Source organism: Hylobates moloch, unplaced genomic scaffold (assembly GCF_009828535.3).
Source record: "Hylobates moloch isolate HMO894 unplaced genomic scaffold, HMol_V3 SCAFFOLD_1, whole genome shotgun sequence".
NCBI lineage: Eukaryota > Metazoa > Chordata > Mammalia > Primates > Hylobatidae > Hylobates > Hylobates moloch.
The window spans coordinates 237,266,015-237,283,956 of NW_026652276.1; the positions used below are offsets into that span (position 1 = coordinate 237,266,015).

General features: G+C 37.1%; 1 protein-coding gene across 5 annotated transcripts in view; it reads right to left on the reverse strand.

Annotated features, from left to right (window-relative positions):
- The window catches only part of LMBR1 (limb development membrane protein 1), a 207,751-nt gene that overhangs the window by 129,425 nt on the left and 60,384 nt on the right, over positions 1-17,942 (reverse strand). For 4 of the 5 annotated variants that reach the window (XM_032753208.2, XM_032753207.2, XM_032753216.2 and 1 more), the window contains exons 3-4: positions 17,454-17,493; positions 10,263-10,402 (exon numbers count right to left, since the gene is read on the reverse strand). In XM_032753208.2, coding sequence (XP_032609099.1) covers positions 10,263-10,402; positions 17,454-17,493 — 180 coding nt within the window. The remainder of the gene's footprint in view (positions 1-10,262; positions 10,403-17,453; positions 17,494-17,942) is intronic. The other variant, XM_032753209.2, reaches the window with a different exon arrangement.

Below are 17,942 nucleotides of genomic sequence, written 5' to 3' on the forward strand. Positions count from 1 at the left end.
GATGGGAGACGGGGTGAAGAAATCTTTATCAGCAGATCAAACAAGCAGCAATGTCTGTTAGACACCTGAAGAAAACAATTCGGTACCCTGAATCAAGAAGGGTTCCAAATACCAGTTAATTTAGTTTGTCAAGAAATTAGATGCCTTTTTCATGTACTGATCAACCAGCTTTTTTCAACCTAGGTAATTAAATGCAAAATATTAAGTTTATTAGCCAGAATAAATAAATGTGAAAATTTCAGACTCAACTTATGCTAATCTAATAAAATTTGCAATATATAAGAAAGTAAAAATACTATGAGAAGAACATCTAATACATAGATATAATAATATATCTAAGATATATTGGTAAGTAGTAATTATATTCTTGGTGATTTTGCAAAGCTTAGTAAATTTCCAACGTTTTATAAATATACATCAACATACACACATACGTATTCCTTGATAATATTCTATAATTTTGATAACTCATTCTTAAAAATTACTGTTAGGGCCAACACATATATTTCATTATACATTATTTCATATTAATTTGTAAAATAAATATTAATCAAATCTCTCTGCTTTAGAAAGGTAAAATTATATACTTCCATATAGTAGTAAAACCCTAAAAAATTCAGCAACAGTATAACGGCAACCTATTTGAAAGATATCCAATGCCCATCCCGAGAAACGGTATTTGAATTTAAAGTTATTTAATCGTGGTTTAAAATAAAACAAGACTGAATTTCCAGATCACCATAGGATGCATTAACTTCTAGCTCCATCTGCTGGAGTTACAAAATATTTCAAACTTCAATATACGAGACTATGGAGGAAATAATTTATCATTTTTCCTCACATAGACAAAAGCCTTCATGAATTTAAATTAAAAAATGAATCAGAGTTCAGCCATACTCAATAATTTCCAGAATGACAAAAGTTCAACCAATATTTCAGTAGAATTAAAGATCTAATCCAATTATCAAAAAGTAATTTATACAATTCTTTTAAATTCTACCAACAAAGCATAAGCCTTAGAAAAGAGACTACAGTCTGTTTTCAAGTAGTGTGAGGACTTCAGAATTATTAGCCACTGTTGATTTGGGGTGAAAAGAGACAGAAAGAGAGAGAGAGAGAGAGAGAGAGAGAGAGACAGAGACAGAGAGACAGAGACAGAGAGAGAGAACTTCAGAATTAGAATAGCCTCTGCTTATTTACTTAGAAGAAAAATAAATAACAATTACCAATGAGTTGTGGGACTTTTTATCTTAATATAACTTTTTTCTTAAAAAACAAATAATATGTCCATTGTATAAATGCAAACACCAAATGCAAAGTAAATACCAAAAACAATGCATATCACAAAATCCTACAAAAAGAGTTAAACTCTTTGTATTTAACCTTCCAGATATTTTTCAGTGCAGCTACCTACACATGTACTCTTTTTTCTTTTTACAAAATAGGCACTGGATCGTAAATATGGGCTTTTTTCTGGTATCTTTGTATATCAACAAATACCTACATTATCATCTATAATGGCCAAAAAAGCACTCCACTGTTTGGATCTGGCAAGATATGATTAATTTCCTATCCCAAACACCAGGATTCTTCTGTTTGTAATGTTATAAACAATACCTCAATATCCAGCAACTATCTTGACACACATTACGATAAATGACTGAACTACTGTGCACAAACGACGAGTAACATTTAGCGAACAACAGCACATTAGAATTTATTAGGGACTTACTTTTGACTTAGCATCTATTCATAAGTAAACATAATATTTTCGTAAGTTTCATTGCTTATACTCTAAAAGTGTGGTTTTTTGGATCTTCTGTAGAACTTAAAAGGATGGATTTTGCATTGTTCCTTCATGATGTCCAAACAGTGTATCGTCTATTCCTGATGACAAATCAAAACAAAGCACACAGTCCTTGCAGCGACTTGTCGGATTCATTGTGGTTATATTTTAACAGACAATCTCAAACTGGGCATTCATGTCACAAATGTTTGTTTTGTCTCTATCTCTGGTCATAAGTGAGTGGAGAGATTAGCCAAAATTGGGCCCCACTGGGGAAAAATCACTCAAAAACTGAAGAATTATTTCCTGGTTTTATTTAAGGGTACAATCTAATTCCATCATTTTCCTATCTTCCAAATTTTTATCATTATTTGGCTCTTATTTTGATATTAAATTCACATTACTTAAAATTAGCCATTGTAAAGTGAACAATTCAGCGGCATTTGCACGGAACTGTTCGTTTCCAATGGTGTGCAACCACCACCTTTACCTAACTCCGAAACATTTTTATCACCCCAAAAGGAAAACCCACAAAGCAGCTGTATCATTGTTTTTCAACTTATGGAAAGGAAGAGTTTCATATTTTCCTATTAATTTTTTAACAGTACACAAGATATAGAAAATGTATAGAAGTGGATACTTTATTTTTTCGGTCCATTTTTTAACCCATTTTCCTATTTTAATTATAACAACAAAAAGAACTTACACTACTATTTTAATTTGTCATCTCTGCCCCATCCTACAACAAACTACAGTTGCTGGCATGTCGTGGACCCACACTGTGTGAATGATAGAACACATCTCACAGCATCAAGTTGACAAGTGATGACAACCCACCAGCCAAAACCCAGTGGCCAGAGGATCATCATCAGTTCTCCTAACTCCAGTGCTCCAATGTCATTTTTCTATATCACATTTTTCAAGCTGTTTTCTCACTGCAGGCAGAGATACATCTTGTTTACATGACACAGTTTACTAAGGTTATTATTTTATTTATGTCACAAAATTCTTGCCCAGAAAAGTAAAGTAGCATTCCAAGGTAATATGGTTAACACATAACACCTCAAACCTGTATCCAAAATCCAAACACTGTATTTAAGCCAAACGAAATATATTTGCACATACAAAAAAAGCATTATCAACACATTTAGCCTCTAATCCACATGTGATTTACACATTAAAGGCAGAATCAAAAACATCCATACTGACAATTTTATAAAATAAGCCATTAAATTTCCTCTCAAATTCACTTTTGCCAAAATATTCCTAATGACATAATTATAATGACTTTTATTCCTTCAATCAATAAATATTTATTGAACACTTTCAACATGAAAGTACTAGAACAGACGCTCCATGGAAGATTAAAGGAATCTGAACATTTTCTGAGTACTCACAGAATCCCATAAATGTCACAAAACTGTAAATGACAGATTGACAAATGAATATAAGTGATATAACTGTGCTCTGGGGAAAAGGAAATAACCAGACCGTTCGTGAACTTCTAGACATTGGCTCTGAACTGACACTGATCCCAGGAGACCTTCACTGTGGCTCTCCAGTCAGAGTAGGGGCTTATGGAGGTCAGGTAATCAATGGAATTGTAGCAGAGGCCCAACTCACAGCAGGTCCCTGAACCCATCCTGGGGTTGTCTCCTCTCTTCCAGAGGGCAATTAAAGGAATGGAATGGCTAGCAGAATCCCCACACTGATTTCCTGACCTGTGGAGTGAGGGCTATTACGGTGGGAAAGACCAAGCGGAAGCTACTAGAACTGCATCTACCTGGGAAAACAGTAAACCAAAACCAATACTCCATTCTTAGAGGGATTTCAGAGATTACTGCCACCGTCAAGGACTTGAAAGATACAGGGGTGGGGATTCCCACTACACCCCCATTCGACTCTTATCTGGTCTGTGCAGAAGACAGACAGAGCTTCCAGAATAACAGAAGATTATCGTTAAGCTTAACTAGGTGGTGAGTCCAATTACAGCTGCTGTACCAGATGTGGCTTCATTGCCTGAACAAATTAACATGTCACCTATCTAGTATGCAGCTACTCATCTGGCAAATGCTTTTCTCTCTGTCCCTGTTAGTAAAGACCACTAGAAGCAGTTTGCTTTCAGCTGACAAGGCCAGCAATACGCCTTCACTGCCCTACGTCAAGGGTATATAAATTCTGCAGCCCTGTATTATAATTTAGTTCACAGGAATCTTGATCACCTTTCCCTTCCATAGGATATTAATATTACACTGGCCCATTACGTTGATAATATTTTGCTGATTGTAACTAGTGAGTGAGAAGTAACAACCACTCTAAACTTATTGGTAAGACATTTGTGTGTCAAAAAGTGGGAAATAAATCTGACAAAAATTTAGGGGCCTTCTATCTCAGTGAAATTTCTAGGGATCCAGCGTTGTAGGGCATATGGAGATATCCTTTCTAAGGTGAAGGATAAATTGTTGAATCTGGCGCCTCCTGCATCAAAAAAGAGGCATAACATCTAGCAGGCCTCTCTGGACTTCGAAGACAACACATTTCTCATTTGCGTGTGTTGCTCCAGCTGGTTTACTGAGCGGCCTGAAAAGCTGCTGGTTTTGAGTAGAGCCCAGAACAAGAGAAGGCTCTGCGGCAGCTCCAGGCTCTGTGCAGGCTGCTCTGCCTCCTGGGCCACATGACCCAGCAGATCCAAGGGTGCCTGAAAGGGCAGAGGCAGAGACGCATGCTGTGTGGAGCCTTTGGCAGGTTCCTCTCAAGGTGAACCGCAGCATAGGCCCTTAGGATGTTGGGGCAATGCCCTGCCATCCTTGTGGATAACGACTGCCTTTGAGAAACAGCTCTTGGCCCACTATGGGGCTTTAGTAGGGATTGAATGCTTAAACATGGACCACCAAGTTACCATGGGACCTGAGTTGCCCATCATGAACTGAATGTTTTCTGACCCACCAAGCCAGAAAGTCGGGTGTGCACAGCAGCATTCCGTCATCAAATGGAAGTGGTACTTGTCTGGGCCTAAGTAGGCCCTAAAGGCACAAGTTACATAAAGAAGTGCCGCCAATGCCGATGGTCCCCACTCCCGCTATGCTGCCTTCTCTTTCCCAGCCTGCACTTATAGTCTCCTGGGGAGTTCCCTAAAATCAGCTGACGGAGGAAGACCTGGGCCTGGTTTACAGGTGGTTCTGCATGATATGCAGGCCCCCACGTTAGTGGACAACTGCAGCACTACTGCCCCTTTCTGGAACATCCCTAAAAGGACAGCGGTGAAGGGAAATTCTCCGATGGGCAGAACTATGGGCCGTACATCTGGCGGTTTACTTTGCTTGGCAAGAGAAATAGCCAAATGTGTGATTATTACATATTAATGGACCATTGCCAATGGTTTGGCCAGATGGTCAGTCTTGAAGAAACACAATTGGAAAACTGGCAATACGCAAATTGGGATGAGGTACATGAACAGACCTCTTTGAATGGGAAAAAAAATGTGAAAGTATTTGTGTCCCATGTGAATGCTCACCAAAGGGTGACCTCAGCAGAGGAGGATTTTAATAATTAAGTGGATAGGTAGACTGGCTCTGTGGATACTAGTCAGCCTCCTTCCCCAGCCACCCCTGTCATCGCCCAATGGGCTCATAAACAAAGTCACCATGATGGTAGGGACAGAGATCATACATGGACCCAGCACCATGGACTTCTACTCACCAAGGCTGGCCTGGCTATAGCCACTGCTAAGAACCCAATCTGCTAGCTGTGACTTTTGTTTTCCATATCTCCCCACCAAATATTTATTTATTTAAACACACACGAACATGTATAGACACATACATTTCCCTAACACAGACAAAACAATTAAAAGACAAATTTCCATAGCATTGTAATGTCCCGTATCACACAAAATATATGCCTTTGCTTACGAAAACCTTCATAAAATATATGAACTTTTTAAAACCTAGTAGGAGCAAAGTATTACAAAACTATAGTCTTTAAAACAATATGGCACTGGCATAGGAATAGACAGATGAACCAGAGGGAAAAAACAGAAAGTAAAACTCAGCATTTATTTCCTGCTTACTCTTGGCCACCAGGCAATAGACTAGGTACTTTATACTATACATATATTCCACTTACTACATATAATAATTCTATAAACTAGACCTTGATATGGTCATTTTATAGATAAAAGACTGAGACTCTGAAAGCGTAAACAATTTGCTCAACGTTGCTAAGGATTTCACACAGATTTGAAATTCAAGCCCAGGTCTGTCTGACTCCAAAACCTGCATACCTGAGCCCAGAAACAAACGCTAATATAATATTTAGCTTACTGAAAATGAAGCATAAAAAATCAGTACAGAAAAGAATATTCAATTAATGGTATTGGGACAACTAGCTGTCATATCTCAGGGTGCAAAACAATCTTCTAAACACAAAAACAATTAGAGACACCAAAGAGAAAAAGAAAAACCAAATATTATAAAAAATATTCAAATTCTGGAAAAAAGCAATTAACATTAAAAAGCAAAATAACAATCAGGAAAAACATGTATAAAAATTGAAATGAAAAGCTGATGTGTTCACACATAAAGAGATAATAAATTCAATATGAAAAAGCAACAACCACAAAAAAGGGCAAAGGACATTAATCAAATAAAATGATACATGGACTGGGCACAGTGGCTCATGCCTGTAATCCCAGCATTTGGGAGGCCAAAGAGGGTGGATCACTTGAGGTCAGGAGTTTGAGGCCAGCCTGGCCAACATGGTGAAACCCTGTGTCTGCTAAAAATATAAAAATTATCTGGGCGTGGTGGCACACACCTGTAGCCCCTGCTACTCAGGAAGCTGAGGCAGGAGAATCACTTGAACCCTGGAGGTAGAGGTTGCAGTGAGCCGAGATTGTGCCACTGCACTCCAGCCTGGGCAACAGAGCAACACTTCATCTCAAAAAATTATAACAATAAAAATAAATAAATAAAAATAAAATGATATATGTATTAGATATTTTCCTATATTTTATAAATTAAAATTAAAGTGTCCTATCTCACTAAAAATTTTTAAATTAACATTACAATAATGAGAAACTACCTTTTATCCATGAAAATGGAAAAGATTTTAAAGATACTAATATTCACAGTTATTCAGTTAATGGCTAAAAACAAGAGGCACCTTCATGGTCTATCAAGAGAATATAAACAAGTAATTCTAGAAAACAGTTTAGTAATTAATACTCATTAGCCTAATAATTTTCATTCTAATTTCCATGTAAAGAAATTGTCAGAAACCCAAATAATAATTAAAATTTAAAAATCCTCTAGATGCTCAACAACAGTTTACTGGTTAAGTGAAATGTTCCACAAAGAGGACAGGGTGGGTTTGGTACCTGAGGAACAACTCAGCTGTTTTCTATTGCAAATCTGAAAAAAATGCAGGTAGCAAGTCACTGGAGGGATAAATGGTTTCACCCTTTAAAATGATGAAATAGTCTTTGAAAACCACTAGCTTAATATATGGCTAAATACATGGCTCAGGTTATACCACTAAAAATAGTTTCAAAGAACATAAAAGGTATGGAAAACACCATATACCATTAAAGGTTTTCAAGGTGTAAATTGCATATGCTATATATAATATACACATGCGGCTGGGCGCAGTGGCTCACACCTGTAATCCCAGCACTTTGGGAGGCTGAGGTGGGCGGATCATAAGGTGAGGAGATCAAGACCATCCTGGCTAACACGGTGAAACCCAGTCTCTACTAAAAATACAAAAAAATTAGCTGGGCGTGGTGGCAGGCACCTGAAGCCCCAGCTACTCAGGAGGCTGAGGCAGGAGAATGGCGTGAACCTGGGAGGCAGAGCTTGCAGCGAGCCAAGATCGCGCCACTGCACCCCAGCCTGGGCGACAGAGAGAGATTCCGTCTCAAAAAAAAAAAAAACCAAAAAACAAAAAACAACAAAAATACACACACACACACACACACACACACACATACACACACACACTGAAAAAAATGTGGAGTTTTCCTTGTTTCTACGTTTTAGTATTTTCTATATTCTGTATAGTGAGCACACACTACTTTACGAGCAGAAAAAAATAAGGGAGCGGTTGGTGTTGCTGTTGTTCTTAATATATAGGGCCACAGTCTCAGCAAAAGCTTACGGGACTGCTAAGGTAGCATCACCTACAAAAACTATCTTCTATACTTTCTCAAACAACAAGAGACAGGAAATAAGACAAATAAGTATATTTATCTTACATGTAAAACTAATAATCTCTTAAATTTAAACTTGCTTTTTCTTCCACTGGATTACAGCACCATGAACATAATAGCAATGAAAAAAGAATATACATTATTAGTCTAATGCACCACAGCCTTCTACAGCAACTCCAGTAATCACGTGTCACACATAAAAAGTAACATCTTGGCAACATCTCTAGTCCCGGCACCTTGGGAGGCCAAGGTGGGAGATTACTTGAACCCAAGAGTTCAAAACCAGCCTGGGCAACATGGCAAAACCCTGTCTCTACAAAAAAAATACCAAAAATTAGCTTGGCGTGGTGTCACACACCTGCAGTTCCAGCTACCTGGGAGGCTGAGGTGGGAGGATCACCTGAGCCCAGGAGGTGGAGCCTGCAGACAGCCATGATCGTGTCACTGCACTCTAGGCTGGGCGACAGAGTGAGAAACCCTGTCTCAAAAAAAAAAAAGTGATGTTTTCCAAATGCAAAATGCCTACTATAAAAACGAAGGCATACTTAGCTGTAACACTACCACACAGGCAAGTTATTCCATTTCTTTCCTTGGATAAAAACGAAAGCATACTTAGCTGTAACGCTACCACACAGGCAACTTATTCCATTTCTTTCCTTGGATCTGAGATCCTGACACTTCTTTATGTTAACTCAGAAATTCCAAATTCACTGACCTATAATACAAATTTAATGAAAACAAGCTATCTCTGATATATATTTTTTAAGTCAAATGGCAACTTAGCTTAAATATTGTCAAAGGAGGACATTTTACCATTAACTCATAAGGTTCTTACTAAGAAAAAAATTTTTCAAAAAACTTTTACCTTAAAATGAGATGAAGAAATTGAAATACATAACAAATTAAAATAACTATTAACACTGATAACACCAACAACTAATAACATTAACAAAATAATAATTAGTAATATACTTACTAGTAACACAAATCAACACTAATAAAATGAGAGAGGGTATGGGCATGATGAGCAAGAAAGATATCCAAATTCCTAAGAGCTATAATTGTAAAACATAACTACAAAATCTTAACAAAGAACAAATGCTTGAAGTGATGGACACCCTGTTTACCCTGATGTGATTATTTTGCATTGCATGCCTGTATCAAAATATCTCATATAGCCCATAAATATATACACCAACTATGTACTCACAAAAATTAAAATTAAAACATCAAAAAATAAAAATAAATTAGAACTCCTCAAAAAAGAATTACACCAGCATGTTCTATGAGACAAGAGTTCAGTTTACATACACTAAATTGATTTGTAAAAACAGTAAGATTCTTCAGAAAGAAGAAAACAGCTCACAGCCTAAATAACTATCATAATAGCTACCACCTATTAAGTGCCTACTAAAAGGCAGTTACTTTACGTACATCATTCCTATTCCAAAAACAAGCCAGCAAGCTGGGATTTATTTATCATCCCAACTAAGACAACAGGAAACCGCGGTAAGAGGACAGCAGCTTGCCCAAAGACTACAAAGCAATACACCATGATACCTATTTGTACGACACTTTTTCCCCTTCTATATTTTGAAATGACTAAAGAAACTAGTAGCAAATAAATAAAATAGAAACTATAGCTGCTGTTTTTTAGTTCTTTTGAGACGGAGTTTCACTCTTCTTGCCCAGGCTGGAGGGCAATGGTGTGATCCCGGCTCACTGCAATCTCCACCTCCCAGGTTCAAGTGATTCTCCTGCCTCAGCCTCCCAAGAGCTGGGATTATAAATGCGTGCTACCACGCCTGGCTAATTTTTATATTTTTAGTAGAGACAGGGTTTCTCCATGTTGGCCAGGCTGGCCTCCAACTCCTGACCTCAGGTGATCCACCCACCTCGACCTCTCAAAGTGCTGGGATTACAGACATGAGCCACCACGCCCGGCCAGTTTTCTAGTTCTTAAATGGAGGTTGAGTTCTTCTGACATAGTCAGATAAACCAAAATACTCTTGCTAAATACTGAAATGAAAATGTACTTATCAAAATCATAAGTATAAACCCTGCTTCTTGACTAAGAGAAAAGTCTTTCACAACTAATTAAACATAGAAATGATAAGTAAAATCTGGTTTTCTGACATTTAAGACCCAAATCGTTTACTGGAGGAAGCCACAAATTATGAAGACAACTAAGAAAAGAAAAATCTAAAAATATGCTGCAGTAAAAAATTAAAATATTAATTGTGATTATATTAAGTAATATATACTAACCATGAATCAGGGAGCCATTTAGCCACTGAATATAGTAGTTTTGAGGAAAAGAAAGCAGGATTTCATTGCTGATTATTGAGAAGGGTAAAAGCAAAACAGCCCCAGCTGACACTGCGAGAGTGAACGTGCTCAAAAACAACCTGGAAGAAAGGAGAGTCACCATCACAAGTGATCTGAAAAAGCAATGAACATGAAAGTCATCAAAAAGAATGCAAACTCTTTAATGTTTTAATCAAAAAAGCATTATATTAAGAACTTTATTAAACATATGTAGTTGGGAGACAAATGATATACATATGGGCCTAGAAGTTAAACTAGATAAACTCTAAAACTCCTTACTCTATGAAAATGTCAGTAAGTCTAACAAGTAGCACCTAAAAGATAAACATATACTGAAGACACAGTACTTCACATATTTTACAAAGAAAAAATTGTAGTTCATTCCTCTTTTAAATATAAGTATTTATTTCACAATTGCATTTAACAACTTTGACAACATATGCTAATAACAGCAATGCAACAACTCAGGTGAAAAAATTACTGTGAAAGCAGTATAAAAAAAGAATTAATTTAAAATGTTTATTTCAGAGGAAAAAAAATTTAGAAAGCCATTGGCCTGACATCTCTTTAATGGGTAAAGATTAAATAAATTATAGTAATAAACAACAGAAAACTATTAAACAATATTGTACTATTAATATTTAAAACACTACCTTGTCATTAAAAAAAATAAGATAGCTTTAATAGGTACTAATATGGAAGAACATCTAAAATAACAAAAAAAAATGAAGAAAAGCATGGACAATAAATGTAAAACATGCTCTCCCCCCACCAAATGCATATTTATACAGAGGTACAAAAAAAATCCAGCATAACATGTAACAATCCCATAGGAAAGAGGGATTATAAGGGGCTTTCACCTTCTCAGTTACACATTTCTGAAACATTTTTATTTTTTACAAGAAACATCTAACTTTTTAAAAGATTTTAGAAGAATAAACTGGCAAAGGAAAAAAGAACTTCACTAATATTAGAGATAAAATGGATATTAAAGTTCTATTAAAGTTAATATTGGAAGAAAGTAAAAATAAATATAAGAAAATCTTTTTTAAAAGCAGGAAAAAAAAATAAATACCCAAAAACATCTAACAGAGAAACTTTGAGGCCAATGCCATCTTGTGGCAACCAACAGAAGTGTATTCCTATTTAAAAGCCAAAAGTTACCAGGAAACCTCCTTGGTTTAGTAAATCAATGACAAATTTTAAAAACAGACTATATGATACATACGAAAAATACAGCTGAAATCAGATACAGAATTTCTGTGAATGCATTTGGCTCCACAGACACCACATTTCCTGGGAAGCCCGCAGACAAGTGCCATCTCAGGTCCGCATCCAGCTCGGCAGCGACCAGCCAGCAAGCGGTCTCCAGCAAGCTTCTCCAGTCATGGGAGGAGGCTATCCTGATTGCTATCATTCCCTCCTATGCTAAAATTGAAATCAAATCCAAAATCTCACCATTCCAGGTCCCACACGCCTATCCCAAGATAATTTTCCAGGCTCTTCTCTAAGACCCATTTCGACATACGCTTAGACTTACCTAACTCCCTCATAGCCCAAACATGAAATGGGATTTTCAGGATCCCTTCTTGCCCCTCTGCACAGTCTACTCACTCCCTAGAATACCCTCTAAGTTGCATGGCAAACTCATACATGAATTTCAAGACAAACCGCAAATATCATTTGCCCTGTGAAGCATTCCTCAACTTCACCTTCTGAAATGGAGCATTATTTTAAAAAATTACATCTTCAGAGTAATGCATCTTTTCTAATTGTGGTAGCAAGACAAGTGTTTCCCCAAATATCTAACATTTGTGACTAGCTCCTTAATCCAACCGGGAAGACAGAACCTTTGTCTAAATAAAATAAGGTGATGAGGGCATACACTCGGATGCTGAATATAACTAGTCACTGAATATAACTAGTGTAAAAAAAAAAAGCCATATCTATAGATCATAAAGTGTCTTTGCACGGTGATGAGGAATTAAAACAATAAAACCACCTTAAATCACTTTAACACTCCACAAAGCTTTCACATACTTCCGGTTAGCAAACAAGGACCAGGATCCCTGGATTATGAGTCTCTCATCTCCTGTTCTTAACCCCCATCATCAGTGATGTGGGATATGATGAGGTTTCTCTTCAAATAAGCCGATCAATCTTTTATTCTTTAATTCATAGTGCCCCCCAACTTTTTCCCTTTTTCTTTTTTTCCTTTTTGCCTTTGTTAGATGGCCAGGCACGCCACAGTACCAGGCGTTATCAGTACCAGCTCACATTCCTTTCCTTATTTGGAAAGAGGACTAACTTTCTAGCTCATTAGACACCCCTTTCCCTTTCCTCTCCGCTTTCTCTTACGTGCCCACCTTATCTAAAAAAACAAATGTTTAGCCAACCGGGATTAGATTGTACGATCCAACCCCAGCCAATGGGGAAAGCGTACAGGGACAGGACTTGGGTCAGGAATAAAGGCTCTCGTGCCCCTTTGTACAGGTGTGCTCTCATGGCGACTGGCCAAGGAGGCACCCCTCTGTGCAGAAGTAAAATTGCTTTACTAAGAATTCTTGTTTGAGTGTTCAGTTTCCTTAGGATTTTGAGCGTTATTCCTAACAGTGATATGGTTTGGATATCTGTCCCCTCCAAATATCATGCTGAAATGTGATCCCCAGTGTTGGAGGTGGGGCCTCATGGGAGGTACTGGATCGTAGGAGCAGACAGACTCTACAGTAATGAGTGAGTTCTCATTCTGTTAGTTCACGAGAGAGCTGGTTGTTTAAAGGAACCTGGCACCTTCTCTTCAATCCTGATCTCCCTTCACCTTGCACCATGAGTAAATGCTTCCTGCGGCCTCACCAGAAGCCAAGCAGATGGCAGTGTCATGCTTGTACATCCTGCAGAACTGTGAGCCAAATAAATCTTTATCAGCTACCCAGTTTCAAGTGCTCCTTTACAGCAACACAAAACAGACTAACACAATCAGGTTCTTCCTAAGCTTTCTACCATGGCCCTGCTGCTCCTCATTCCCAGCAAATGACTGACTCTCCTGTTTCAGAGTGAAGAAAGGGGTATGGTCCCTCCATACTTACCACCTGATAAAGTCATCAACAGACACAATTATTCTCCTATCTGTCAACCTCCTGCTCATCTGTGCCGATCTCTACTTCTGCCCTCTCCAGGTGCCTTGCTTCACCGGTTAGTCATCCTCCCTCTAGCTGCTGACCGGCCAAAAATAAATATCCTCAGGTGCTTCTGCTCTTTCAAAACGCTTCTGAAGCAGAACTCACATATCACACCTTTACTTCTTTATCCTCAACTTCTTTATTAGCCCACTACAGTAGGACTTCAGCGCCTCACCTAGTGTTAAACAGGTGCTCCTCATGGTCAAATCCATCAGATACTTTTTAATTGCAATCTGAATATGACCTTCTATGACATTTCAAATTGATAAGCACTACTTCCTTCTTGAAACTCTTTCCCCAACTTATACAATACTCCCTCTTCCTCATTTTTCAATCTCAGACTCAATGTAACACTCAATTTTTTTAAACAAAAAATAAATGCTTTTTTATTTATTTGTAGTTATCAATAAAATGAAAGACCTCACATTTTTAAAACTCCACTGCAAAATACAGGTTACTATAAAAATGTATTTCATGGGTTAATATTTCAATTTTTTTAATTAAAAAAACTAATTATAAGCAAAACCTGCCACTTTACATCTTAAAGTTTAACAGGTTGATACTATCTAATCAAGAAGTACATGTGGAAACAAGACTTTATCATAATTGAATTTAAATCATTCAAAATCATTCAATAAGATGTATATACTGTTGATGACAAAGAAAGTTTCATATTTAGCATTTTGCTCACACCCTCCCAAATATCATCAAAAGGTCTGATTCTCTGGGCAATAGAAAAGTAACAAATTGAGTGGCATTTCACATTAATCTGTGAAATGTTCGCATACCAGCGTTCCATCTTAAGTCTTCATCTCAGCTGATCAATAAACATTTGCTGCATGAATTAGGCTTCCTAATACATCACTCTAAACTAGTGGTTCTTAGGTGGTAGCACTGTCAGGATCACCTACGGAGCTTTTGTTAAAGCCCATCTCGGAGATTCTACCTCAGTGGGTCTTTCAGGTGGGGCTCCCTCACTATACAAGTATTTGCAGAGTGCCTGCTCCCCTGTGCCAGGACTGTGCTAGGCACTTGAGAACAGTGAACGAACAAAAGCGAACATTCTTGCCCGAGGAGGGCTTATCCTGGGCTGGAGAGAGTCAGGCAATAAACAATAAAACATTAAATATGTAAATGTATAATAAACTAAAGATGATAAGTGCTACAGGAAAACACGGTTAAGGAGGATTGGAAATGGGGAGGAGGACACACACGTTTCAATATTAAGTGTGACACTTAGGGAAGGCCTCACTGAAAAGTTGAGACTTAGGGAAAAACACAAAGCAAAACAAAACTAAAGAAGGTGAGAGTTAATTCAGTGGGATATCTGACAGAAAAGAATTCTAAGCAGACAAAACAGGTCAAAAGCCCTAAAGTGGAGGAAACATTAATTTCACACCTATTGTGCATCAAGCACCCTACCCTAGAATTTTTTTTTTTTTTTTTTTTTTTTTGGCAAATGCTATTTAATCCACACAACAGTACTCCAAAGTAGGTGGGAACTCTGTTTTACATACACAGAAAGTGAGTATTTGTTTCTCAATCTCTTCTGGACTCAAGTGAATCATGGGTCCAGAATTTGAACCCAGATCACCCTAACTCATCAGTTCTCACTCATTCTACCACAGCAAAAGACAAGGAGATCAATAAGGGCAGGGAAGAAAGACGGGGGAGACTAGTCAGACTCCTTCTCTCAGGTGACCCTCTTCCCCATGCCCCTCCCTTAACTGTATCACCACTTTATACGAACCCACCGACCTTCAGGAAGAGGATTTCTGTATGCATCCCCAGGATACGGAAACCACCTGTGACTCGGAAAACCCAAACCCCTCGCACGTGCTGTGCCAGCTGCCCCAAAAGCAGATGAAGATGCTCCTGGGCATCTACTATAAGGAAACAGCACATCACCCTATTGTCATTCAATGTACTTTTAGGGGTAAAAGACAAAGTGATGTGTTTTCTGTTTATAAATTATGGATCCACAAGTACACTTGAGTCAATTTACCACCACAGGTGGCACACAGACTGAATGGAGAGGAGAAAGGTATGTATCTCACTTGCCCTTCACACCTAGAGGGTTTCACATGGAGAGAATATCTACCTTTTATTCAGTCTCTTATTCGTTGTAGCTTTTGTGAGGTGAGTGAAGTGAATTTTTAAAGGAGCACTAATTTATACAGAGGAAAAAAAAGATCCACTTAATTTTCACAAATGTCACAGGGCTAAGAATAAAACTAAAACCCCTAATTCTGTACATTTAAAACATCAAGTTTTGGGCCTAGGTTTTAAAGCGAGAGAGTAAGAATTTCCAGCATAAAGTTACAGCTATTTTTGTTTCTTATCTAGCTTCCCTATGTCATTTAAAATAAATTAACAAATCTAGTAAATCACAATCCATTTATATTCATTTTTCAGTTATGAATCAAATCAGGCAGAGTCAAGTCATTTATTAGCTGGGAGTTATTAATTTCTTTATTTTTTATATATTTTATATATATATTTCTTTATATATATTTATAAATTTTATATACATAAAATTTACCATTTTAAGGTGAATAATTCAGGGGTGTGTAGTTCATTCACAATGTTGCGCAATCACCTCTTTCTTTCATGTTCATCACCCCAAAATAAAATGCCAAACCCATGAAGCAGCTGCTCCCCATTCTCCTCTCCCTCAGCTCCTTGCAATCATCAATCTGCTTTTATCTACTCTGGACATTTCCTATAGATGGAATTGTACACTATGTGGCCTTTTGTTTCTAGCTTCGTTCACTTACTATGGTCCATCCACACTTCAGCACGTATCAGTACTTCATTTCTTTTATGGCTGAATACTATTCCATTGTGTGTAGAAGCATTTATTTGTATGTGTGTACAAGTATGTGAAAGCACACAGAATCTTTCCCTTCCTCTTCCCCTTTTCTTACCTCCTCATCCTCCTCAGCAAAGGATGCATAATCTGATACTAATTATGAAGAAAGATCAGACAAAATCAAATAACTACTCAATAATCTTCAAAATTATCAAGGTCAGGAAAGTCAAGGAAATACTGAAGAAGTGTTTCAGTCTGAAGGAGACTAAAGGACATGACACCCAAATGCAGTGTGTGATCCTGAACTGGATCCTTTCACTACAAAAAGGACATTATTGGGATAACTAGTAAGTTTGAATGGAGTGTGAGTGGTACTGCTGTCTATGCTAATTTCACTATTTTGATACACAGGTAGAATGCACTGTTTATAGGAACTATACATAAAAGTATCCTGATGAAGCATCAGATGAGCAACTTCTAACAGTTGGAGTAAAAAAAAAAACTTTGTCTTCTACTTCCACCTTTTCTATAAACTTGAAATTTCAAAAGAATTTTAATGTATCAATAAAAAAATCCCGGAATACAGAACTTTCCTACATAGGTGCATCTGTGCAATTTCACATTTAAACAAGCAAAAACTAACAGAAGGGAATTCGCTGCTTTCCATTCAGTTTGATACTTCAATAAAATTACAGGACCTCCCTATCATACCTCACCGGTGTATATAAGGAACCTACAGGACAGTCTGGGCCCACCTTCCTGCTCACAGCAGGCAGGTTCAGTTAACCAGAGGAGACGTCTGCTGCTCGATTCAAGAGCATCATAGTCTTCTCAGCAGACTGTTCAAACAGCCAAGAGTCTTCTTTCTTATGATCAAGCAATTAAATTAAGGCCATTTCCTCATTTAATCCCCTGAAGATAAAATCTGTCAGCTCCTTAAATATGCAAATTTCAATAGGAGAAAACCAGTGCTAAATTATCCACACATATTTGCTTACATGTGCTTTCTAAAATTAATATGATAAAGCTATTGTAATGTGCTGGGTGAATATTTTCCATACTTCTATCCAAAAATTAGAATTGGACTGTGAGAACTGATGACTTCAGAATCAGAAACAGAATGAACTTTAAAATACATACGAAATCCTGTTGACAATGGCATCTTCATCTTCTTGTTCATCTGCAAAAATGTTTAAGGTATTAATATTCCTTTATCTTCTAACAAAATGCTTCATTAATTTATTAAAACTATAAACACAATATAAACTTAAAAGGCAATTATTGAACAGAAACAATTTTCAAAAAGCACTGTATTTGTTTCGGCATAGATCCAAATTTAAATCTCATTAAATCAAGTAGTATGGTATATAGAGAATGGGATGTTTTGATTAACAAAATCCCGATTAATAAAACTACCATATGTAAATTAAAATTTGCTCAAGAAAATAAAACTTAGTACAACCTTAGGACCACTACAAAGTAAATTATTATACAATGTTAAGTGAAACTGCTAATAAATAAAATTTTCTGGTTGATAACAGCCAACAAAAATTACTACAAAATTAAAATTCAGAAACATAGAACTCATCTAATTTTCTATAATATGAATTTATCATTAATAATAGTAAC